This window comes from Vombatus ursinus, unplaced genomic scaffold, assembly GCF_900497805.2.
Source record: "Vombatus ursinus unplaced genomic scaffold, bare-nosed wombat genome assembly UNPS02011431.1, whole genome shotgun sequence".
Classification (NCBI taxonomy): Eukaryota; Metazoa; Chordata; class Mammalia; order Diprotodontia; family Vombatidae; genus Vombatus; species Vombatus ursinus.
This window is the reverse complement of record NW_020951209.1, coordinates 4,321,577-4,346,978: the sequence shown is the minus strand read 5'-3', so window position 1 is coordinate 4,346,978 and position 25,402 is coordinate 4,321,577. Positions and strand designations below refer to the sequence as shown.

Here is a 25,402-nt window from a genome sequence, read left to right as displayed (position 1 = left end):
CTTTGTAATACCCTCATCTTGCTTCCTGTCTTATCTTCTTGACATTGATACTTTAGAGGAAGAAACAAAAGTGACTGGGGTCACCAGGATGCACATTGATAGGAACAGACACTACAACCAATACTGTCCAGATATGGAGAGAGAGAATGGGGTGGGGAGTGGAGGAGAAGATGGAGAAGGCAGCTGGTGCATCCAGTTAATACTTTTGATCCTGAGCCATGGACTGGCTTTATCTAGAACCTGTGAAAACTAGCTGCTAGAATTCAGGTGGTCTCTTCCCCATCATATTTCCCCAAATCGACAGTTGTAAAAGTATGGTTCATAGACCCCTGAGGATCTCTGAGACCTATTCAAGGGATCTGTGATGTCAAAATTATTTTCATAATAATAATAAGATGTTGTTTGCCTATTAAAAATGATGGGCTGGTAAATATTTAACAACCAGCTCTCCATGAAAGAACAGATACTGATGAAAGACTTTTGAGTTCAATCTGTATTACTAAGATTTTTTTTCCACCTTTTTTAAAAGTCTAGACACAGTAAGTCAAGCCCTGATTTGTAGTATTTGCCGATTTCTGGGGAGCAAAAGCTCATATTGATAATTTAACAGTTTGCTATTAAATTTTAACTAACTCCAGCACATCTCTGTCTATTAAAATACCCTCCTCCCTTTGCCAACTACATATCTGCATAAGGTCAGATTTTCTTCACATACTTCAACCAAAATGACATTTCACACCAGATTGAATGCAGTAGCAGATATTAGAACTGAACTTCTTCTATTAAGCCAGACATTAAAGAGATTTGCAAAAATGTGTGAAACGATGCTACCTTTCTCACTAAATTTTTTTGTTTTGGAAAATAGTTATTTTTCATTAAAATGTTACTTATGTTGTTATTGCTACTTTTAAATGAATTAAATATTTTAAAACTTAATTTTAACATTTAACCTAATAAATATCCATATATATGACTCACATAAACAAAAACTTTGGGGTCCTCAATAATTTTTAAGAGTATAAGGGTATACTTCTAGGTCTGTATCCCAAAGAGATCATACAAATGGAAAAAGGACCCACATGTACAAAAATATTTACAGCAGCTCTTTTTGTGTTGGCAAAGAATTGGAAATTGAGGGGATGTCCATCAGTTGGGGAATGGCTGAACAAGTTGTGCTATATGAATGTAATAGAATATTATTGTGCTGTAAGAAATGATGAGCAGGAGGACTTCAGAAAAACCTGGAAAGACTTATATGAACTGATGCTGAGTAAAGTGAGCAAAACCAGCAGAACATTGTACATAGTAACAGCCACAATGTGTGATGACTAATTTTGACAGATCTTCTCTTCTTAGCAATGCAAGGACCCAAGGCAATTCCAAAGGACATATGATGGAAAATGCTGTCCACACCCAGAAAAAGAATGATGGAGTCTGAATGCAGATTGAGGCATATTATTTGCTTTCTCTCTTTTTTCTTTTTTCTGTTTGTTTCTTCTTTCTTGTGGTTTCTCCCATTGGTACTAATTCTTCTTTACAATGTGACTAACATGAAAATAGTTTCAATATGAATTTATATGTACAGCCTATATCAAACTACACACCTTGTGGTGGGGGGAGGGGAGAGACAGGGAAAAAATTTGGAACTCAAAATCTTATGGAAGTGAATGTTGAAAATGAAAAATAAATAAATATTATTTTTAAAAAAAAGAGTATAAAGATATCCTGAGACCAAAGGGTTGAGAATTACTGCTTTAACTAAACTTATGTATTTTAGATAAGAGGAATGGAATACTCTACCCCTATCTACTTTATATGTTATAAGAGTGCATTGATTGATAGAATTTCTCATCTGTACAGATGATTTGAGAGAGGGGAAGGTGCAATAGAATTAGTTTATATGTTCCTTTTACATTTATGCCCATGTTATCAAAACCTATATTGTCACTACATCCTCCTTTAGTTAACTTTATTAAGAAGCCACTTTGGAGAGAAACATTTAGTTGAGTTGGGGTTCAGAGCTAAATATAGAGAGCAGATTTCATATTTTAATATTTTGAGCAATATTCCATTTTGCCTCCTAGATCAAATTGACACCCAGCCAATGAGGGGCTAAGAAAAACTGTCAAGGTCACATGGATTTGGTGGTGGTTGTGAGTATCTGCCTAGGTGTTAATCGGCCAACAACTCTTGTGGCCAATGGAAATACTGCAGTCTCTTAGAAAATGGTTATTCTTCAGGATAGCACCAGAGAGTAACTAATAAGGCCAGAAATGGTATTTAAGTAGACCACCATCATGTGGGCAACTGAGACATTTAAATTAGCTATCTGAATTCCATTGAGGGATATAGCTGGGCTTAAGGAAGGCAGTGCTCAAATCATATAATTAAAGGGCTCCATGTATAGGTCAATGTCATACAAGCAAAAAAAAAAAAAAAGATCTGGTATTCAAATCCAGGTCTTGTAGTAAGTAGGTATTTCTTACTAATCTATAGGTCAAGGAGTATGGACTTTATATGGTAGACATAATTGTAAATTCCTGAATCTGGTGAAAGTGGTTTTAAGAAAATTCATCTGGTAGGAGTATAGAGAATAGATTAGAATAGGGAAAAACTAGAGTCAGGAAGACTTTAGCTAAGAAGTTATAGTCATAGTTGAGGCATGAGGTCATAGGGCCTGAACTTGGGTAAAGACAATGGAAATGGAGAGGAACAAATAGATAAAGGAGCTATTTTGAGAAAAGAACAAAATGACTTGGTGGCATAAGAGAAGTAAAGGATGAAGGAGTACTCCAAAGTAACAGAAGGGAATCCAACCTGGGAGAAAAGGAAAAAATTTAGTCATTGATAGAAATAAGGAATTTGGGTTGGAAGTTTATTTGGGGGATAAAGTTGGGAAGTTTAGTTTTGCACAAGTTTGTTGAGTTTGAGGTTATGGGGAAACATCAAATTTTCAAACTAGGAAATATATATAGCACTGCATTTTGATGGAGATGCTACAAATGTTTCAAAACTGGAATTTCTGGGAAGGATTGTGCTTCTTGGACATCTCCTTCACAACACAGACTACAGGGTGTCCAATTAGAACTACATGTGAAAATACATAACTTTGGGAGTCTTCAACACTGAGGTCAAAGCTGAACCTATAACAACAGATGGAAGCAAATATAAAGCAAGAAGAGGCAGCTAGAGAGTGCTGGACTTGAAGTCAAGAAGACCTAAGTTCCAATTCTGTTTTAGACATTTACTGGGATGCATGACCCTACTAAGGAATTCAAACAGCTAATTCAAATATCTAAGTTGCCTACATGTTGGTCTACTTAAATACCATTCTTGGACTTATCTCAGCCTGCCTCAATTTCCTCATAGGGATAACTATAACACCTCCTTCACAGGGATGTTTCAAGGACTAAATGAGATAACGCATGTAAAATATTTTGGAAGCTTTAAAGTGCTAGTTACTATTATTAAATAGTAAAAGAAAGAAATACCACTTTCTTCCTATTACTACCAATATTATTTTTTAAAACTAATCCTGGATAATACATTCAAGCTGCCTAGGGACAATAATTCTATTATAAATGAATTACTCAGTTACCCAGAGAAATCCCTGAACTTTATTTTTGTAGCTGATTCTTTTTTTAATTTTAATTATTTTTAATTTATTAAAAATTGTTTCTAGATTCTTTTTTAGATCTGTTTTCTTTTTAAAAAAATTTTTTTTAGTTTTATCATTTTTCCCCTAATAGTACTTGTATTGCCTGAGCTTGGAAACACAATTATTAGTTATAGGCACAGAGGGTGAGGTTTTTATGTCCAGATGTTTGCCTTCAAGATATGTTCTCTAGCCTCCACTCCCTGGATCATTAACCTTTCCCTTCAAATGGGAGGGAAAGCTGGGGCTGGTTTCCTACACTGCTCCTCCTACCTCTCTGCCCTTGCCATCCCAGCAGCAGGAATTTGAACACTATGTTCCCTGATAATGCCAATGCTTCTTTTCACTAACAGGAACTTCCAGATCTTTTCAGTGCTAGATTTGAAAGCAGGAAGACCAGAGTTCATATGCCTCTGATACTATGCCACTTTGGACAAATTGCTTAACTTCTGAGCCTCAGTTTCCTCAGCTGTAAAATGGGATACCTGTAGTTCCTACCTTGGGGATGATTGTAAAGCTCAAATAAGATAATCCATGTAAAGTGCTTTTTAAACATTAAAGCATTCTATAAATGCCAATCATTGTTGTTCTAGGAATAAGAATGGGACTTGTGATTTTATTGACATAGAGAACCCCCATTTGAGGAAATTCACTCCACTAATACAGATTGCTACCTTCTCTGCAGAAATCTGCCCAAGAGCACAGTTAGTGACCTGCCCAAGGTCACACAGCTAGTATGTATCAGAGGCAGGATCTGAATTTCATTCCAAGACCAGTTCTCTATCCACAGAGCTAAACTGCCCTCTTATTACTATTTTTGTTTTACTATAATACAGAAGTGGGATTAGTCAGTGAACCCAGTCCTTATAATGATATGGCATGCCCAGCTGATGCAATCCCAGCAGACACTTTGGAGCATGTGCAGACTTTGTATAAATGGTTCTGGCCTGCTAACTATCTGATGAAGATGAGACTTTTTGATTGGTTGTGGAGCTGAAGTAGGTTGCATTCAAAAGGCATTAACTGGCCAAAGTGAGTTGTTCTCCTCTGCGGCTACTATCGAGTAAGTAGGTGGGCCTCTAAGATGCTGGCCAGACTGGAAGACAAGCCACGGTGGCTAGTTAGTACCTTTTGTATGCACTCTACTTCTGGCTTCATAGCCAATTTAAAAAGCTGCTTTTCACCATGGAGCTAGGAGACCAGAACCAATTATAGAAAGTCTATGCGTGCTCCAAAGTCCACATGGAGATTACATCAACTCATCATGCTGCACACGCTCATAAGAATTCAGCTAATTGGCCAATTTCACTCTCCTATTTCAGTAGGAGTAGGAGTAGGAGTAGGAGTATTCCCACACAGATCTAATTCTGTATAAGATTTGCAGGGGGAAGAAAATCCCACTCTATTGCTCACCTCCTGTGGCTGTAGAAACTGTCACCAACCAAGCTCCAACCATGATTTCTAGAGGGCTGGAGATCCCCAGGGGCCATTTCCAGAAAACAGTACTATCAAGGAAGGGGGCTGCAATTAGGATTGAAGAAGGGTTCGTACAGGGATTTCATACAAACGTGACGCCAAGAACAACAGCAAAGCATATTGAAAGGTGTAACTCGGCGGAGGAGGAGAAAGAATTTTCAGCTAGGACCTGAAAAAGGCCAGTGAACCTAAAGTACCACTATGATTATTACAGCACAAAAATGGATAAGTTTCAGGGCTAGAAAGGGAATGGAGAGGACACTTTAAATGAAAAGAGATGAGGCTAGGCATTGCATGAAACTTGGGAGAGCTGGTGGTTTTGGCAAACTATAATGTAATGGATACAATAGAAATTTTAAAATGGAAGGAAAGTTTCGTTCTAGGCACGGAACATTCTAAATGGACTAGAAATTAGAGAGTGGCAAGTTTTTGTCACAGGCTAACCACAAACTGGTAGAGAATAAAATTTCCCCTGCCACAGTTTTTCTTTTATAAAACTGAGAGTAAAATGAAATCTTCAATTTTAGAAAAATAGAAAATGACAATCATAAGATGAAAAAGACTAATCCAACACTTTAAAGGAAAGACAGTCACGAATAAATGCTCCTGTACTAATAGCATTAAAAGATTTAGTGGATATGGTGGTATGCTTACAAATTGGGTAGACAAAATTAGATTTAGAACATGCTACTTTTATCCTCAAAGCCAAGGATAGTGTTTCCACTTTGAAACCATTAAGCCAAGTGAAAAAAAAAAAAAAGCCAAGTAGGAGGTAGCTTTCATAACATTACAATTTGCAAGTTATTCACATTATAAGGCATCAAATGTTTGATTTTCATGTAAGAAAAACAAAAAAAATTTCTAACAATTCAGACCATTGGGACACATATGATCATCCTCATCTCAGTCTCTCAGTCTCGGTCTCTCTCACACACAAACACACACACACACACACACACACACACGTATCACAATACAGCATAAGAGTAAAAACACTCACTAAAATACATAACTGACCCAACAATGTCTTCCAGCTCTATGTCTTTGATCATATGGTCCTATGACAACATGTGTACCTATGTACATGAACACATATGTACATCAAAATGCCATATGTAGCAGTAAACACATAACAACATATTCAAGTGAACTCATAGCAACATAACTTCACAAAAGTCATTCTTTTTCCTCTCCCCAAGCTATACACACTAAGACTCCTCTGTTCCTCTTTTGAATTGACCAAGTGATAAACAATATTTTAACAACGTCTTTGGCCCCTTCAGCCAAGGAACTCATTGTCCACAATGGCTGGTGATACCTGTGTTCTTGCTCTCTGGTCTCTGAGCAATGGTTAGAGCTTGGGAATGCAGGCTTAGGGTGGTCTCCCCATCATCATCCAGCATGTCCAATGTGCTGTTATATTTTGCCTGCATCTGAATCCTTAGAGATGAGGAACAGCTACGGTGTTTATTCTCCAGCTGCCTAGGGTGTTGTCAGGCAGATCAACGCTGCATGAGAAGGAAAAAACATTCCTAATGCTCTGTGCTGCTGGCTTCAGTTACTGAGGAAGTCACCGACCCCTGTTCCTGAATGGAGAGGCCCAGCCCTTCTCCTGTGTACTTGTAGCAGTCAGAGTGAATGCCAAAGAGTCAAGCTGAAGGGAAATCATTTTTTTTTCCTCCTGTTTGGACCGTCCCTTACCAAGCTCTCAGTGAGGGGGCTGACCATCTTGGATCATTTTTGTTTTTCAGTCTTTCCCCTTGCTAGTAAAGGCATTGTGAAATTTAATTCTTTGTGCCATAACAGATTGGCCCTTTCAGACACCACAGCTGTGGGGTGGAAAGGAAGAACCTACGTTGTTGGAGTCTGCAGGGAACCTTTGAAGCAAAGGCCAAGTTAAAGTCTCAAGAGACCTCGACAGTAAGTCAGTCAACAAGCATTTATTAGGGTCTTCCTTCTTGCCAGGTACTATACTATGCACTAGGGACATAGACAAAGGCAAAAACACCATCACTTCCCTCAAGGGAAGAAATTACATTACAATGGGGAAGAAAACATGTAAAAAATGATACACACAAGATACATAATCTCAGAGGGTAGGCAGTCATTTAATTAACATTCATTGAGTGCTTGTTATGTGCCAGGCACTATTCTAAGTGTTAGAGATACAAAAAAAAAGACAAATACAGTCCCTGCTTTCAAAGAGTTCACAGTCTGATGGAGGAGCCAACATGAAAGCCAGTTATGTACAAACAAAGTATATTCAGGATATATTGGAGATGATTAATACAGAGAAGCTGGAGCTGGGAGAAGAACCACCAGGAAAGGCCTGTGAATGTAGCTTGGATTTGAGCATGAAGGAAAGTAGGAAAGTCAGGAGGCAGAGGTGAGGAGGAGAGCATTCCACAGTTAGAAAAGTCACTGGAAAGACATGAAGTCAAGAGGTGAAGTTTTGTGTGTGTGAAGAATAGCAAGGATACAGCAGGGCCGGATCAAAGAATTCATGGAGGGCATGAAGCATAAGAAAACCGGGAAGATCAGAAGGGGCCAGGCTAAGAAGAGCTTTGAATGCCAAACAGAGGACTACATATTTGATCCTGAGGTAATGAGGATCCATTGGAATTCATGTGAGCAGAGAATGTATGAGAGAAAGGAAAGACTTCATTTCAGAGACTTCCCAGGGAGTCCCATGTCGTCTTCCCTCTAGGCCACACAACTGTGGCCTCAGTCCCAAGACCCAAGGTCTCCCCAGGCATCCAGAGGCTTTTCTCTTATTTGACCCAAGTAGAATCAGCGATTGTGCACTGTCCAGACTCCCCCAGGCCATGCTTTGATCTGCTCCTGCCTTGTGTGAGTCCATTGTCCTGGGCCTCACATGACTATATAGCACTACCTGCCAAAAGGCCAGACTTTGAGGAAAGGCCTTGAACAGTCTAATCCCATGCCTCCCACAGTGAACTCCTCTCCAGCCTCTAATACTCTCCTTATTATCGCCTTGTCATATGTCCTCATCACAGTGAATCTAAGCGTCTGGTTATAAAAAATACTATTCCACACCACCCATGGCCCACTCCATTACTTCCATTTTCCTTAACTATACCCCTCAAAATGTTCCATTCCAGAACTACTCACTCCTTCCACTGTGGCCTCTGGAATGCCTGCTCCATAATAAACACATTTGCTTTCATCTTAAACTTTATGCCTTTTCTCTTCTCACGCTGGCCATCTTCTGGCCAGACCTGGTGGGGTATATGAGGTAGGCAGGGAGGACTAGCACCTCTGATGTGAGGGCTTGCTGAGCTCTTTTCAGAGCTGCTCACCCACCTTAGGTGTCCACCTTTCCCCCAACTCTCACCTGTGGTTCCAAGAAGCATGGGCAGTGACCACACCCTGATAAACTGTCTCAGAAGATAGGCTAAACCAAGTTAAGGGTAACTGACAGGCCTCAAACCCATCAGTGAATTAGTGGGGTTGTCTACCCTAAGCATGTAAAGACTTGCCCTGGTGGAATGGGTGGATAAGAGCAATTCATTCCAATAGCCATGAAGGTGACTGAAGCAGGCACTGTGTAGCATTTAGAACTTGGTCAGACATCAAAGACTCCAAGGTCATGCACTGCATCCTGGGCCATCACCAGTCATCCTGACTTTTGTCCTGCCACTGGACTTTGATGATTCTGGAAGAGAGAGCAAGGCTGACGACTTTGTGCAACCCTGCCTCACTAAAATCCAACTCACACACAAGTCGAGACATCACCCTCATGATATCATTGGTATTCTTCAAAAACAAAGGACAAAAAAACAAAAATTGAGACGGGTCCTCTCCTGATGACACTGTATCCCTTACTACCCTTTCCAGCACTGATTATATGTTCACTCATATTCCCTGACTCAGCAGTAGAGGCAGGAGAGTTGGAATACACTCTGCTTCCCATTGTCACTTCTAAATTCTTACTCTGCCATCATCATTCAGTAACTTCTCCTGTGAAGTTCATTCCATCCAAAGTCATCACCCAATCAATATTCTGGCAGCTGTTATCTATCCATCAGGACAATCTCCTTCTTGCTTCAATGAGTTGAATGCCTGGCACCCTAACTTCTACTCTCATACTAGGGGACTTCAGCATATGTCGAACACCCTAACCTTCCCGGTTCCTCAATCTATTGAATTCCCATGAGTTACTCCTTGACTTCACTTCAGCTACATGCAGAAATAGCCATATTCTTGATTATACCATCACTTAGAAGTGATTTCCGTGTTCAGAAATGCTTAAATTCTTTTTTCAGATCATAATCTTTTATCATTCATCTTTCCCTTTGCCTAAAGCCCTTTACCCTTTTCTTTGACCTCACAATGATCTCTAATCCCTTCGCCCTTCACTTCCCTTCTTTCCTAGGCCAGCACTGCTTCAATGACAATTCTCTCCTCCCTTTTGTATCCCTATGCCTTGGTAAATTCAATTCTACATTGTCCTTTACACTGAAGTCCCTTTGCCCTCTTACATCATGCTCGGCCAAGCCCCAACCTGACATTGCTCCCACCATCTCTTGTCTTCATTCCTACTCACATATTGATTAACAGATTGGAAAAAATTACAAAACTACACTGATTGAGTCCACTACAAATTTATGTTATCTACTCTCAACTAGGCCCTCACTACAGCAAGGTAATTCTCTATACCTTCCTAATTGATTCACTATCCCACTCAATAAAGCGATTCCAAACCTTTTCACTCTTCCTCAGCCCTCACATAGCACCCTTCCCCTCAACCTCTCAGCTGAACACCTTGTCTTATACTTCACTGACAAAATTGAAACCATTCGCAAAGAGCTCCCTCTTCTCCACTCCTCCTCATCTAACATCATTAAAACATTTCCCCCCATTATCTCCTCCTTCACCCCTGTTTTCAAAGCATTCACTCTTGATCTTATCTCATCCCATCTTCCCCAGAATATTACCTTCTCTGTCATCTCCCTTTCTCACCAGTTTTTAATGTCTTTATCTCTCCTTATGGCCTAGCTCCTTGCCTGCTACCTACAAGGCATGGCCATGTGTCTTCTATCCTTTAAAAACCCTCACTTGATCTGAACATTCCCATTAATTATTCTCCCATGTCTCTCTTCTCTGTCAGGCTAAACCCTTGAGAAAGCCATATGGGTAGCATCTCCACTGCCTCTCCTTTTTTACTTCTAAATCTTCTGCATTCTGTCATTCCACTAAAACAGCTCTTCAAAGTTACCAATGGATCTCTTAACTGCCAAATCTAATAGCCGTTTCTTAGTCATCCTTCTTGTCTACCCTGCAGCCTTAAGCACTGTTAGTTAACCTCTTCTGTATAATCTCTCCTTTTTAGATTTTCATGGACCTGTTCCTTCCTGATTCTGCTCCAACCTGTTTGTTTCTCCATTTTCCTTTGTTGCATTTTGCTCCAGGTCAGGGCCCCAACCTATGAGTGTAGGCTCTGTCCAGGGCCCTCTTCTCTTCTCTCTCTACACTATCTCCCTTGGTGAGCTCATCAATTACCATGGGTTTAATTATCATCTCTATTCAGATAATGCTAAGATCTATTTATCTAGCTCTAATCTCTCCTGACTTCCAATCTTGTATCTTGAACTAGATGTCTAGTACATATCTCAAACCCAACATGTCCAAAACAGAACTCATTATCTTTCCCCCAAAACCCCTCTTCCCAGCTTCCTTATTGCTCTCAGAGGTACCAACCAGTCCCTTTCTCACCAACCAGTGTGATCCTTAATTTCCCAAACGAATTCCCTCTATCTAATGTGTTGCCAAGTCTTGATGTTTCTACCTTCACAGAATCTTCCTATATGTCCCTATCTCTCCACTCAGACAGTCACACCCTGATGCAGGCCCTCATTGCATCACAGCAGCACTCTTGTAATAGCTTTCCCATCTCAAGTTACTTCCATCCATCCTCTACTCAAGTGCCAAAGTGATCTTTGTAACACGTCACTTCTCTACTCAATGGATTCCAGTGGCTTTTTAATTACTTCCAATATTAAGGATATAATTCTCTGAGGCATCTGATGGTACAATGGATAAAGCACTGAGCTTAGAGTCAGGAAGACCTGAGTTCAAATCCAGCCTCAGAAACTTATTAGCTGTGTGATCCTGAGTAAGTCATTTAACCTCTGTTTGTCTCAGTTTCCTCAACTGTGAAATGGGGATAATAATAGCACCTACCTCCCAAGGTTGTTATAAGGATCAAATGAGATAATGTTTATAAAAAGCACTGAGCACAGTGCCTGGTACATAATAGCAGATATGTCTCTGATAAGGGCCTCATTTCTAAAATATATAGAGATTAAGTTAAATTTATAAGAATACAAGTCATTCTCCAATTGATAAATGGTCAAATGATATGAACAGGCAGTTCTCAGATGAAGAAATTAAAGCCATCTATAGTCATATGAAAAAATGCTCTAAATCACTACTGATTAGAGAAATGCAAATCAAAACAACTCTGAGGTACCACATCGTACCTATCAGATTGGCCAACATGACAAAACAGGAAAATGATAAGTGTTAGAGAAGATGTGGGAAAATTGGAACACTAATGCATTGTTGGTGGAGTTGTGAAATGATGCAACCATTTTGGAGAGCAATTTGGAACTATGCCCAAAGGGCTATAAAAATGTGCATACCCTTTGATCCAGCAATACCACTTCTAGGGCTGTATCCCAAAGAGATCATACAAATGGGAAAAGGACCCACATGTACAAAAATATTTGTAGCAGCTCTTTTTGTGGTGGCAAAGAATTGGAAATTGAGGGGATGCCCATCAATTAGGGAATGGCTGAACAAGTTGTGGTAAATGAATGTAATGGAATACTATTGGCTATAAGAAATGATGAGCAATACAGCACCGGCCCTGGAGTCAGGAGGACCTGAGTTCAAATCCAGCCTCAGACACATAACACTTACTAGCTGTGTGACCCTAGGCAAGTTACTTAACCCCATTGCCTAGCCAAAAAAAAAAAAAAGAAAGAAAAGAAAAGAAATGATGAGCAGGCAGACTTCAGAAAAACCTGGAAAGACATAATAGGATATATATAAATGCTTATTCCCATTCCCTCCTATTTAGCTTTTAAAGCCCTTCCCAATCTGTCCCCTATCCACCTTTCCATTCTTCTTACCCCTTACTTACCTCTGCAGTCAGTGACACTGATCTTCCTGCTGTTCTTGCACACAATGCTCTACTTCTGACCCCATGCCTTTTCACCAACTGTCCTCTCCTGCCTGGAATGCTTTCCCTCCTCACACTAGAAGTGAAGAATTTGAATCATTTCTACTTGAGGAAGGGGTAAATACTGCATTTGACTTCCATGCTCATAAACAAAAGAAAGTTAATAAAAGTACATGAATTGATATAGCATGAAAAGACCAAGCACGTGAAACCATATTTACATGCTTCAAGAAAAAGATAAAAATCATTGTGTTTTACAGTGTATTAATGACTGTGTGAGTTGTGAGAAAAGGAGAAATGAAAGAGATAACTGCAAAAAAAAAACAACAAAAAAAACCAAATGATTAATGATCTTGAAAAACACAATTTCAGTCTTATGATAAAGACAGAATCAGTGGGGTGAGAAGAATTTAAAGGTGGTAGAGAAGAGGGATTTGGAGACACTCAACAGATTCAGTGTCAGCATATAGGGGATTCAATATTTGACTATATGTATGTGAGCTCTAAAAATTTTATTTTTACTTCATTTAGTCTTGGGTTAGTTTTGCCTGAAGTTTTGTTTAGTAGAAATGCACCTAGGTTGCTCACTGGATAGAGTATCAGGCCTGAAGTCAGGAAGATTTATCTTCCTGAGTCCAAATTTGGCCCCAGACATCTGTGTGACCCTGGGCAAGTCACTCAATCCTGTTTGCCTCAGTTTCCTCATCTTTCAAATGAACTGGAGAAGGAAATGACAAACCACTCGAGTATCTCTGCCGAGAAAACCCCAAATGGAGTCATGAAAAGTTGGTCAAGACTGAAAGGACTGAATTACAACAAAATTGTTTAGTATAAAAGAAAAGACATTTCTGATCCCAAGGTGATGTCAGAACTGATAAAGGTCTGGGCATTTTCAGTGAGCTCTAAGTTCAATATGAGTCAGTTTCTCAATATGAGAACCCTAGGTGACACAGTAGATAGAGTTCTGGACTTGGAGACAGGAAGATTTGTCTCAGGAACTTATTAACTGTGTGACTCTGTGATTCAGCTTCACTTTAGTTTCCTCATCTGTAAAATGTGGTTCATAATAACACTGACCTTCCAGGGGTGTTATAAGGTTCAAATGAGATAACACATGTAAAGTAATTTGCAAACTTTAAAAACACTATATAAAGGCTGGCTATTATTAATATTATGTGGCAAGTTAACAACTGAATGCAGTCTTGGGTTGTATTAAGGCAGGTATAGCATCAAGGAATAAGGAAGCAAGAGTCCCTTTGGATTTTTCCTTGTCAGACCCTATCTGGAGCATTGTGTTTGGTTTGGGGCACCATATTTTAGAAAGAACATTAACAAACTGCAGTGTTACAGTGAGAACAACTAAGATGATGAAAAGCCATAGTATTAGGGCAGGGAAGAAGGCTCAATTGGAGGACCTGGGGTGTGTGGGGGGGGAGTTTCTTCCAAAGAAGACAAGAACTATCAATTTTATAGGGCTATCATATAGAAGAAGAGTTAGATTTATTCTGTTTAGTCCCAGAAGGAAGAATTTAGGACCAATGGATAAAGGTTGTGGAGGGACAGATTTCAGCTTACTGTAAAGGAGACCATACTCTTGGAGCCATCCAAAAATGGGATAGGCTGCCTTGGGCGAGAGTGGGTTTGGTTTCACCTCACTAGATATTTCTTGGGCAAAGGATCTCTGACCATATTGGGGGTATGTTACATAGAGCACTTTTGTTCAAGTATGGGGTGACTGAGATCCCTTTCTGACTCTGCAGTCGTGATTGCTCAGAAATGTACATAAAGGAAAGTGCATCTCCCAGTCAGTGGAAAAAGCCAGAGAGGAAATAGCAGCACCTTTTTCTTGGGTATTTTGCAACCAAAGCAAGATGGTGTGCTGGGACTCAAAATTAAGGATTACTTTTCTGATGCTCCAAAAGGGCTAGAGATCTAGGGGTGAGGTTAATTCTCTGATGCTCCAAAAGGGCTAGAGATCTAGGGGTGAGGTTAATTCCCTCCTGATTCATTTATAGGTTGCAATGGATCTGAGATAAAGCCTGGGCCTGGAGTCAGGAGACCGAAGTTCAAATTCAGGCCCTCAGATACCTACTAGCTGTGTGACCCTGGGCAAGTCACTCTCTCAGCCTTAGTTTCCTCAACTGTAAAATGAGGTTAATAATACCACCTACCTTGCAGGGTTACTTTGAGGATAGAATGACATAATATTTATAAACCTTAAAGTACTATTTATGTGCCAACTATTATTAATATTATTAATATGATTTTAGATTGTATTAGGAGAAGACTAACATCAAAAAGGAAAAATGAGTATCCCAGTTTTTACCTATATCCAACTGAATCTGGATTATTGGTGTTCAGCTCTGTGCCACATTTTAGAAAGGACATTAATAAACTGTAGAGTGTCCAAAGGAAGGGCAAACAGACTGATCAAGGGTCTCACCATCTGAATATCAGTAGAAAGAACTGGCATTAATTAGACTAGAGAAGAGATGAATTAGTGGGGACATTATAGCTATCTGAAAGTATTTAAAGGGCTCTTATATGAAAGAGAAATTAGACTCATGTTGCTTAGTCCTAAAGGGCAGAAACTTGGAGCAATGAGTGTCTGTTACAGAAATATAGATTTTAGCTCCATGTAAAGAAAATTTCCTAATAATTAGGGCTATCCAAATGTGGAATGGGCTCTCTTGGAAGGGTGCCTCTTAGTACAGGTTTTCCAGTCAAGGCTGGATTGCCCACTTCTCATTGTGGGAAGGAGTTTTGCCCAGATACATGTTGGGCTACATGGTCTCTATGGTCCCAGCAGTTCTGAGCAACTTCACCTTTGAGACTCTTACCTTGGATCCATCATTTATTCAGTGAAGAGAGAGAATAAGATTTGGAGTCAGAGAACCTGTGGAGAACTCTTGGTCTTACTGCCTGCTATGTATGTGACCTTGGGGATCTCACTTAACCCCACTGGGTCTCAGTTTCTTCATCCATAAAACAGAGATGGTAATACTTGAATTCAGACATTATCATCTTTAAGATGGGGAAGATAATTTTAATTTACAAGGTCATTGTGGGTGGGAAAAAAAAACACTTGGCTAACCGTAAAGTGAAATACAAACGAGAACCGTTATTATGACTGTTTAGTTTTCTTATCTGTAAAGTGGAAATAATACTGCCTATCTGATCTACCTCAAAGGGATAAGGCAAAGATAAAATTACATCATTGACATTGAGACACTTTGAAATTAAAATTGTCATATACTCATGAGGTATCCTGGCCCTTAAGATTCATATAACACTTTAAACTTTTCAAATGACTTTACCAACAATCCTCCCTCTCACCTCACAGAACAGCTTAAACCCTAATCCCTCCCTCCATACAAAGACTTAAAACTACTCCTTATATCTTAATCTCTACATCATTTTCTTTGATATACATCCTCTCCTCTTCTTCATTCTCATTCTCCCATTGCTTTTCCCATTCTTCATTCTCTCCTCTTTCTCATCTCTTCAAGCCCCCAATCAGTGGGTTTACTAATTTGGCTAGCTTCTTCCATTTCTAGTTCATTCCCCTTGCCATGTGATTACCATCACCTCTCTGCCCTTTGGCTCTCTAACAGAGCAGAACAGAATAGGTCTCCATTAATGGCCTGTTTGCCATTCTCACTTGTTAAAACCACTGCTGTTCTTAATACTTTCCCCTCCCCCTTCTCCATTCCGGGAATGTTGTAAATCAGTGACTCCAGATCTCCAAAGCTGTTTAAAAGTAAGTGATTGAGCTTTGAACCAACTTTGACCCCAGAACTCTAGTTCTCTCATACCTTTACTGCCTGGTGTGGGTAGAGACAGGTGGGTCAGAGTAGGCAAGATTAGAGAAGGTGGAAACCTAATCAGGGAATGGTGAGGAAGGGCAAAAAGTAGCTCGGGGGGTCTCATTATAGCCGTTCACAATCTTGTTCCAACCCTATTAGTCTGATGAACCATTAACTTCCATACCAGACATCAAGGACACAGAGTGGAACCAATGCAGTGATCGTGCATAAACACACACGTGGGTACATACATACACACATACAGTCACTGAATTGTTGTCCAGTGATAATAATGGGTGGAGTATAAAGTAGTATTTATTTTGGGATACTTTGAGAACTCTCCCAGTAGCTTAGGTCATGTGAATCCCTGCAGTCCCTCTCCAACACCTGGCCTCCCCAGGGCTTTGATAAAATAGGGACGATGACCTTGGTCTTCGGAAATAGCTCAGTATATCTGCAGAGAGATGAACTTGCTAGGTGGGACTCATGAAACAAATCCATGTTTTAGAGCAGTTATCAAAGAGTTGCTTCAGTAATGGGGACGATGTTACCCTCGTGAAAAGCTTTTTTTTTTTTTTTTTTTGCTAGGAGTCAAAAGAAGAACTAGGTATTTGGGTTATATCTAAAGAAATCTTTCCTGGGTGAGAGGATTAAATTATCCACTCGAATAGGCGTCTTAAGTGATCACAGAAACAACTTTCTTTAGAAGTCTTTAAAAATAGGAAAGAGACCCATTGACCTGCTATTGGCTTCTGTCTAGGGGCATTGATAAGAAAACTGGTGGCCAGACTGGTTGCAATGAAGACTTTGTTTTTCTACATGAATTCACTTGTCACATGTAATGCGGAACTCATCCCAGTTCTAAAATGCTCCTGTTTGATAGAGATGTATAAGCAAGCTGGGGAAGTTGGCGGTGCAGTGAATGGAGTACTGTTTCTAGAGTCAGGAAGTTCTGAGTTCAAATGCAGCCTCAGACACTAGCTGTGTGACCCTAGGTAAGTCACTTAACCTCCGCTTTTCTCAGTTTCCTCATCTGTAAAATAGGAGTAATAATAGCACCCACTTTCCAAGGTTGTTGTGAGGATCAGATGAAATAATAACTGTGAAAAAGCACAAAATAATGCCTGGTATGAGCTATACAAATGCTTATTAAGGGCAGCTAGGTGATACAGTGGATAGAGCACTGAGCTTGGAATTAGGAAGACTCATCTCCATGAGTCCAAATCTAGCCTTAGACTCTTAGAAGCTGTGTGACCCCAGGCAAGTCATTTAATCCTGTTTGCCTCAGTTTCCTCAAATGTAAAATGAGCTAGAGAAGGAAATGGAAAAACCACTCCAGTATCAGTGGAGAAAACTCCAAATGGGGTCACAAAAAGTCTAGAAAGACTGGACAACAATAAAATGCTTGTTAACCTGGCAAAGCCAGCTCAGGTGATACACTTCTCCTTTAAATTATAGGGATAGAGAAGACACAGCCTAAAGGTGGCAAATGTGTGTAGTTTTGTTTCCTTCTCTCACACTTTCATGGCCCTCATTGTGACTCCCTTAGAGTTCTCACACTTGATTCATGAAGAGGGTGGCACTGGGGACACATTTTTAAAGTGAAACATGAGAAATAGCTAGGTGGCACAGTGGATCGAGCACCCGCCCTGGAGTCAGAAGGACCTGAGGTCAAATCTGGCCTCTGACACTTTCTAGCTGTGTGACCCTGGGCAAGTCACTTAACCCAAATTGCCTCCTCACACCACCCCCTCCAGAAAAAAAAAGTGAAAGATGAGAAGGATTTAAGCAGATGTAAGTGGCAAGGGACAGACAGCATAACTTAGGTGATAGAGAGCTGGCCTTGGAGTCAGAAAGATCTGGGTTGAAGTCCAGCCTCTGATTTATACTGGCTTTATGTCCCTGGGCAAGTCACTTAATGTGTCGGTGCCCCCAGGCAACTCGAGGCTGCAGGTTCCCCACCCCTGCTCTAAGTTATGAAGATCACAAGTTTGATTTGATTTCCCCCCAAAAAAAAATTAATGGGAGGTTCAGAGGCCAAGTGACACTCCTTTACTTTTCATAAAGATGGAATTTTCCATGGAAAAAACTGAATCTCAAGAACTTTTTGAAATTGCTATTATCGGTTCTCTTTTCTTCTCTCTCTACACTTTCTCCTTTGGTGATCTCATCCACTACCATATTTTCAATGCTCACTTCTATGGAAGTGACTCCCAAATCAATATTTTCAACCACTCATCTTTTTTTTGTTGATTTTCATAACCTCATTTCCAATGCATAATTCCCCCATGCATGCATTTTATGGATACCTCAAACTGCTTTTCAGTAGAAGTCATATTTCTCTCTCTCTAGGCAGATATTCACCATGCACAAGGCCAAAATAAAGCAAAAAGTGAATTGTCTCTGATTTCAACTCAGCAAAAAGCTTTCAATTAAAATACATTCCTCTTTATTTATGTATTGTTGTTAATTCATTTTTTAGTTGCATCCAACTCTTCGTGACCCCATCTGGGGTTTTCTTGGCAAAGATACTAGAGTAATTTGCCACTTCCTTTTCCAGCTCATTTGACAAATGAGGAAACTGAGGTTACAGGATTAAATGACTTGCCCAGCATCACATAGCTAGTGTTTCAGGCCAGATTTGGACTCAGAAAGAGGAGTCTTTCTTGACTCTAAGCCCAGCACTCTATCCACTGAGCCACCTAGCTGTTCTTTCTTTATGTAGTTCTGCTTAATTTCCTACTCACATTTGGTTTGTTTCACTGTTTTTGTGTGAATTTGATGAACAAAAAGAGGTCTAGTTTGACTGAACCATATAGAGCAAAAATGGGAGTAATAATATATGAGAAGGATAGAAAGATAGATTCTGTTTAGGTTGTGAAGGATTTTAAGTAACCAATCAAGTTTATATTTTGTTCTAGAGTCAATTGGGAGGTATTAGAGTTTACTGAGTAGCAGAGTGACATAGTCAGGCCTGAGTTTTAGGAAAATCACTTTGGTAACTGTATGAAGAATGAATGGGAGATGTGAGAAAATTGAGGCAGAGAAACCAATTTGAAAGTTATTTCAATAATCCAGACAAGATGTGATGAGAAATTGAACGGTAGTTATGGTAGTTGAAGAGGAGAGGAGAGATGTGAGAAGCTATGGAGATAGAAATGAAAAGATTTGTCAACTTCTTGGAAATGTAAGGTGAGTCCTAGTGAGAAGACATGCAGTGACTGGGTGACTGGAAAGATGGTGGTTCCCCCCCTCCCCCCAAAGAAATGGAGAAGTTTGGAAGAGACATTGGTAGGGGAGAAAAGATAATGTAAAATTCTGTGATGTTGATTATAACCCATTCACTCCTATTCATCCTCTCCCACCCTAAATGAAAAGTGGAGGGGGTGTCTCTTACTCAGGATCACTGAATTGGAGCCTGGAATTTGCCCTCTCACGATCATATGTTGTATCTACAAGGTGATCTGGGGGAAGAGGTTTTTCTCAATGGCACCTGTACTGCTGCTGCTGTGAGTGCCTGGGTCATGACTAGGTTATATAACTGCCCTTAGGGGCAAATACCCAGAACAGAAAGGGGGAGGTTCAGAAAAGAGGGGGTATAAAAGTGGTGGGGGTTAATAGGTGAATGATGGTATTGGAGATAGTAGCCATAGATTTGCTATTCTAATGATCAAACATAACTCGTAATTAACCCATGGTCTCTACCTTGGAGACTCTGCTCTAATCTACCCTATCTATATACACTAATGTCAGATTTAAAACCCTGATAATACACAAATCTAATCAAGTCATTCCTATGCTCAGAAACCATGACTCATCATCATTCTGCAGGGATTAGAATCCTAAATCCTCAGCCTGCCACCCTCAAGTCTTTTCTCAGTAATCATCCTTGCTGACTTCTGTGACGTTTGACACTGTTCATCACAATCCATTCCTGCATACCCTCTTTTTTTGGGGTTTTGTGACACTAGTATCCAGGTTCTTGTGAGTTTCCTTTATTGGTTCATCATCCTTTACCCATCCTTTATCTATGGGTACATCCCAAGGTGTTATCATTGGCATTCTTCTCTCTATATAGTCTGTCCCTTGGCATCTTACCAACTTATCTGAGTTTAATTGTTATCTCTATGCATTGACTACTAAATCTACATATCCAGATTGTTAGAAGCCAACTGCACCTTTTTAATTTGGGTTCTATATTGTGACAAAATAAGGCAATTGTAGATAATTCAACAGTTAACAAAATGAGGTTTACTTAACCCTAACATAGAAAGGATACTCAATAAAAATATAATAGCATTGAGCTGTGGTAGTTGGAAGGTGTGTGGGGGGGTGGAGAATTAGTCAATCCATTAATAAACATTTAATAAGTGTCTACTATGTGCCAGGCACTATGATACAAATAAGGGAGGGAAAGATAGTCCCTGTCCTCAAGGAGCTTATAATCTAGGATCTAGTGACTTGTGTAGCCTTACACATCATTTATCCCTATAACACATGGGGAAAAACGTTAGAACAGAATATAGAGAAAATAATTATCTTCTCTCTTAACTTTGTTGCTCAATTTTTTCATGTATCCAAAGGCAACATTAAAAAAAAGCATGAAAATAAGTGTAGTTTATGTACTAGCTTCTGTCATAGAAGACGAGAAACTCTATGAAGAGCTAGATAAAAACTTAGAAATTAAATAAACTATTACTTGGTGACTTCAATGCAAAGGTGAACAAAGGGGAAATGGTGAAAACAAATTGAAAACTAATGCTCAGATATGAGAAATGAAAGAGACCAGAGGTTTGTAGTCTATGCTGTGTATGTACACATGCCTATATATGTACATAGTTTTCTCAATTTTGTTTATCTCATCTTTGATTATCTGAATCTGTATTTTTGCATTTGGGCAGTTAGGTGGCCCAATGGATAGAGCGCCAGGCCTGAAGTCAGGAAGATTCATCTTTCTGAGTTCAAATCTGACCTCAGACACTTACTATGTGACCCTGAGCACTTAACCCTGTTTGCTGCTATCTGCATCCACATAAATAACTGATAAATAGAAGTGTAAATAGAAGTACACATAGAATGATTTTACATATAGACATGTATATGTATATATATGTATATATATAATATATATGTATATATAATGTATGTATATATAATATATGTATATATATATAATATATGTGTGTATACATGCACACATTTGTGTCTAATGGTAGTCATCTCTAGGGCAGGGGAGGGAAGAAAAAAAGAATTTGCATGATAACTTTATTATATATTTAAAAGGAATAGCAAGGTGTGCATAATAGATTTGCATTTTCATGTGCAACTATATTTTTTATTGTACTATGTCATGGAAAAAAATAAACTTGGCTCTGTTGAAAAGGAGGAGGAAGGGGAGAAAATGGCAAACCACTTTAGTATCTTTGTCAAGAAAACACTATATGGGGTCACAAAGAGTCGGACATGACTGAAACAACTGAACAACATTTTGCATTTGTTTAAGAGGTTTCATTTAGTTATTTTCTAATTTATTGATAATATAGTCTTTCCCCCCAACCTCCCCTTACCTTATTCAGATAAAGAGTAAGTTTTGTGAGATACCCACTTTACTAACTCATCCCCGTAGGAGCTTGTTTCATCTTCTCCTGTCACACCCCAATTATGAGAAATAGTCATTTTCTCCATCCTTGTCATCATTCATTCCTTGGTGTATTCCGTTTGCCCCCTTCTTCCTTTCTGTCTTGAAATAATGCTCAGGCCCTAAACTCATCTCTCTTCATTCCTTCTTTGATCCTTTGAAAATGGGATTTTGATGGGACAACAATCTCTTCTATCTCTAGTAGAATATAAGCATGTGATCACACTTAACCTTTTCAAATTGTTAATTTTCTAGGTTTCTTTTCTTTCTTGAATTCCAAAGATTCTAACAACCTCTTGTTTTCTCAACAGAAATATTTGGAAGTCATCAATTTAATTTAAGATCTATTCATTTTTCCTATTAGAGAATTATGCTTAGCTTTGCAAGATAAATTGTTCTTGGTTGTAGGCATTTTTCTTTTGCCTTTTGATAGCTTTCCTTTCCTTTCTTGTATTTGGTTTATAATCTTGTGAGATCCTGACTATAGTGTCATGTCACTTAATCTTTTCTTCCTTGATGCCTGCTTTATTTTTTTTTCTTTGACCCAGAAGCTTTGGGGTTTAGCTACCACATTTTGGAATGTGCTAAATTTGGGATTTCTGTCTCTAAAACCCAGGAAGAGATCATGATCTTAGATAGGGTGACTAAACCCGGGATCTTAATCTCTGTCCTTTTCCCTTTTGCAGACTTAGGTGAAGTAACTGAATTGGGGTTGTGGTAGCCTATGGGTTCTGCATTCTTGCTTCACTCCTAGACTAGAGTTCTGAGACAGAGCCACACATTCCCCCTCCCACAGCTCTGGACAGATCAGAGAAGCAGGAAGTTGAGATCTATTGATTGAGGATGCTCATCCTTGTCTCCAGATCCTACTCTCTTCCACAATTCTAGATTGAGCCACAGCCTCAGATAGGACACTGCATAATTGTCCTATCATTTCTTCAAAACTCCTTTTTTTCCCAGTATAGTTTTTAAAACATCCTTTTTTTTTCTTTTTAGTGAGGCGATCAGGGTTAAGAGACTTGCCCAGGGTCACACAACTAGTAAGCATCAAGTGTCTGAGGCCGGATTTGAACTCAGGTCCTCCTTACTCTAAGGCTGGAGCTCTATCTACTGCACCACCCAGCTGCCCCAAAACATCTCTTTTTTGGTCCTCACCAGTCTCAGCTAATTCTGAACTTTATCTATCAATTACTTGTTCTTATCCTGTCTTGCATATATCTTTTAAACATTTAAGTTGGTCTCTTTAAATATCCTTATTAATCAAACAAGTGATAAAAGTGTTTTAAAAAAGATAAAATAGATAAATGTGCTTGTAAGAAATTAAAAAGCTTTTATATCAACAAAATTAATGCACCTAGGATAATAAGGAAAGTGGTTAATTGGGAAAAGCAATCTTTGTATCACATATCTCTGATAAAGGTCTGATATTCAAACTATAAAGAATTCAGTGCTTCTTAAACTGTGGGTCGCTAGTCATATAAAAAAATGCTCTAAATCACTATTGATTAGAGAAATGCAAATCAAAACAACTCTGAGGTACCACATCTCACCTATCAGACTGACCAACATGACAAAACAGGAAAAAGATAAATGTTGGAGAAGATGTGGGAAAATGACCTAGAACATAAAACTTTCTGAAGTGTCAGGAGTAGTTACAGATGTTGATAGACCTCCACACTTCACATTAGTTCCATCACAGTGGAACCAAAGGCTTAGATTAGGATTTTTCTCAGGAAAGGATCCATTTTCCCCCTGGACAAGTAACATGGAATATCTGGGTCAGAAACATGATTAAATGCATTAGTATGCATTGTTGGTGGAATTGTGAAATGATGCAACCATTTTGGAGAACAATTTGGAACTATGCCCAAAGGGCTATAAAAATGAGCATACCCTTTGACCCAGCAATAGCACTTCTAGGGCTGTATCCCAAAGAGACCACACAAATGGGCAAAGGACCCACATGAACAAAAATATTTATAGCAGCTCTTTTGTGGTGGCAAAGAATTAGAAATTGAGGGAATGTCCATCAATTGGGGAATGGCTGAACAAGCTGTGGTGTATGAATGTAATGGAATACTATTGTGCTATAAAAAATGTTGAGCAGACAGACTTCAGAAAAACCTGGAAAGACTTGTATGGACTGATGCTGAATGAAGTGAGCAGAACCAGGAGAATGTTGTACACAGTAACAACCATGTTGTGTGATGACTAACATTGATAGACTTAGCCTTTCTCAGCAATGCAAAGATCTAAGACATCTCCAAAGGTCTCATGAAGGAAAATGCTATCCACATCTAAAGAAAGAACTATGGAGTTTGAATGCAGATCAAAGCATACTATTTGCTATTTTTTTCTTCTGTTTTGTTTTGTTTCCTCTTTCTTATGGTTCCTTCTATTGGTTCTAATTCTTCCTTACAACAACACTAATGTGAAAATATGTTTAATAAGAAGGTATATGTATAGCCTATATCAGATTGTGTGCCGTCTTGGGAAGGGAGGAGGAAAAAAATTTAAAACTCAAAAACTTATGGAAGTGATTGTTGATAAATCAAAAAACATTTAAATTATATAATAATTATATAATAATTAAATTATATAATAATTAAATAATAAAAAACATTTAAATTTTTTTTAAAAAACTGTGGGTCATGACCCACATGCTGAAGTGCTGAAGGGGTCATGAGTGGAAAAAGTTTAAGAAACCCTGAATTATAGATAACTCACAGACAGCAGTGGTCAAAGGATATGAAAAGATAGTTCTCAAAAGAATAATTTCAAACAACTAACAACCATAAGGTAGAATGCTCCAGATCATTAATGATAAGAGAAATACCAATCTAAGCTTTTACCTCAAACTTAGAAAATTGGTAAAGATGACAAAAGATGAGCATAGTGTTTGAGGAGTTGTGGAAATACAGGTACACTGATAGAGTTATGAATTGGTCCAATCGTGCTGTAAAACAATTTGGAATTATGTGAAGAAAATAATCAAAATATTCATATCATTTAACCCAGAGAGTCTATTGCTAAGTATATACACCCAACAAGGATAATGATCCTCATAAAATTCCAGGTGGGACAGGAGTTTCAGAAAGTATTTATTTTATTTTATTTTTAATTTATGGAATAAAACAAGCATTTCCATAATATAACACAATAAAAAAAGATGATTGTACATGAAATTGCAAATCTACTTTACACAACTTGCTATTCCTTTCAAATACACAACAAAATTGTGATGTAAATTTCTTTTTTTCTTCCCTCCCCCCCACCCTAGAGATGGCTACCATTAGATCCAAATAGGTACGCATATGTAGAATTATTCTATACACCTTCTATTTATCTGGATGCAGATAACACCTTTCTTCATATGTCCTTTATAGTTAATTTGGGTATTTATAATATTCAAAATAACTTATTCACTCAAGGTTGTTCTCAAAACAATATTGCTGTTACTCTACACAATTTTCTTTTGGTTCTGCTCATTTCACATTATTTCGTGTAAGTCTTTCCATGTTCAAAAGATATAAACAGGGAGTTTTCTGGTGAAGAAATAAAAACAATTTATACTTATATGAAAAAATGCTCTAAATCTTTATTGATTAGAGAAATGCACA

The 25,402-nt window shown here is 38.7% G+C and overlaps 1 protein-coding gene across 2 annotated transcripts in view; it reads right to left on the bottom strand.

Annotated features, from left to right (window-relative positions):
* Positions 1–6,867, bottom strand: part of LOC114038910 (C-type lectin domain family 1 member A-like) — a 30,896-nt gene extending 24,029 nt beyond the window's left edge. Inside the window, exons 1-2 of one of the 2 annotated variants that reach the window (XM_027856422.1) lie at positions 6,833–6,867; positions 6,450–6,639 (exon numbers count right to left, since the gene is read on the bottom strand). In XM_027856422.1, the coding sequence (XP_027712223.1) occupies positions 6,450–6,564 (115 nt within the window). In that variant the 5' untranslated portion in view covers positions 6,565–6,639; positions 6,833–6,867. Of the gene's footprint in view, positions 1–6,449; positions 6,705–6,832 lie in introns of those variants that run through there. The other variant, XM_027856423.1, reaches the window with a different exon arrangement.
* Between the last annotated feature and the right edge of the window lie 18,535 nt (positions 6,868–25,402).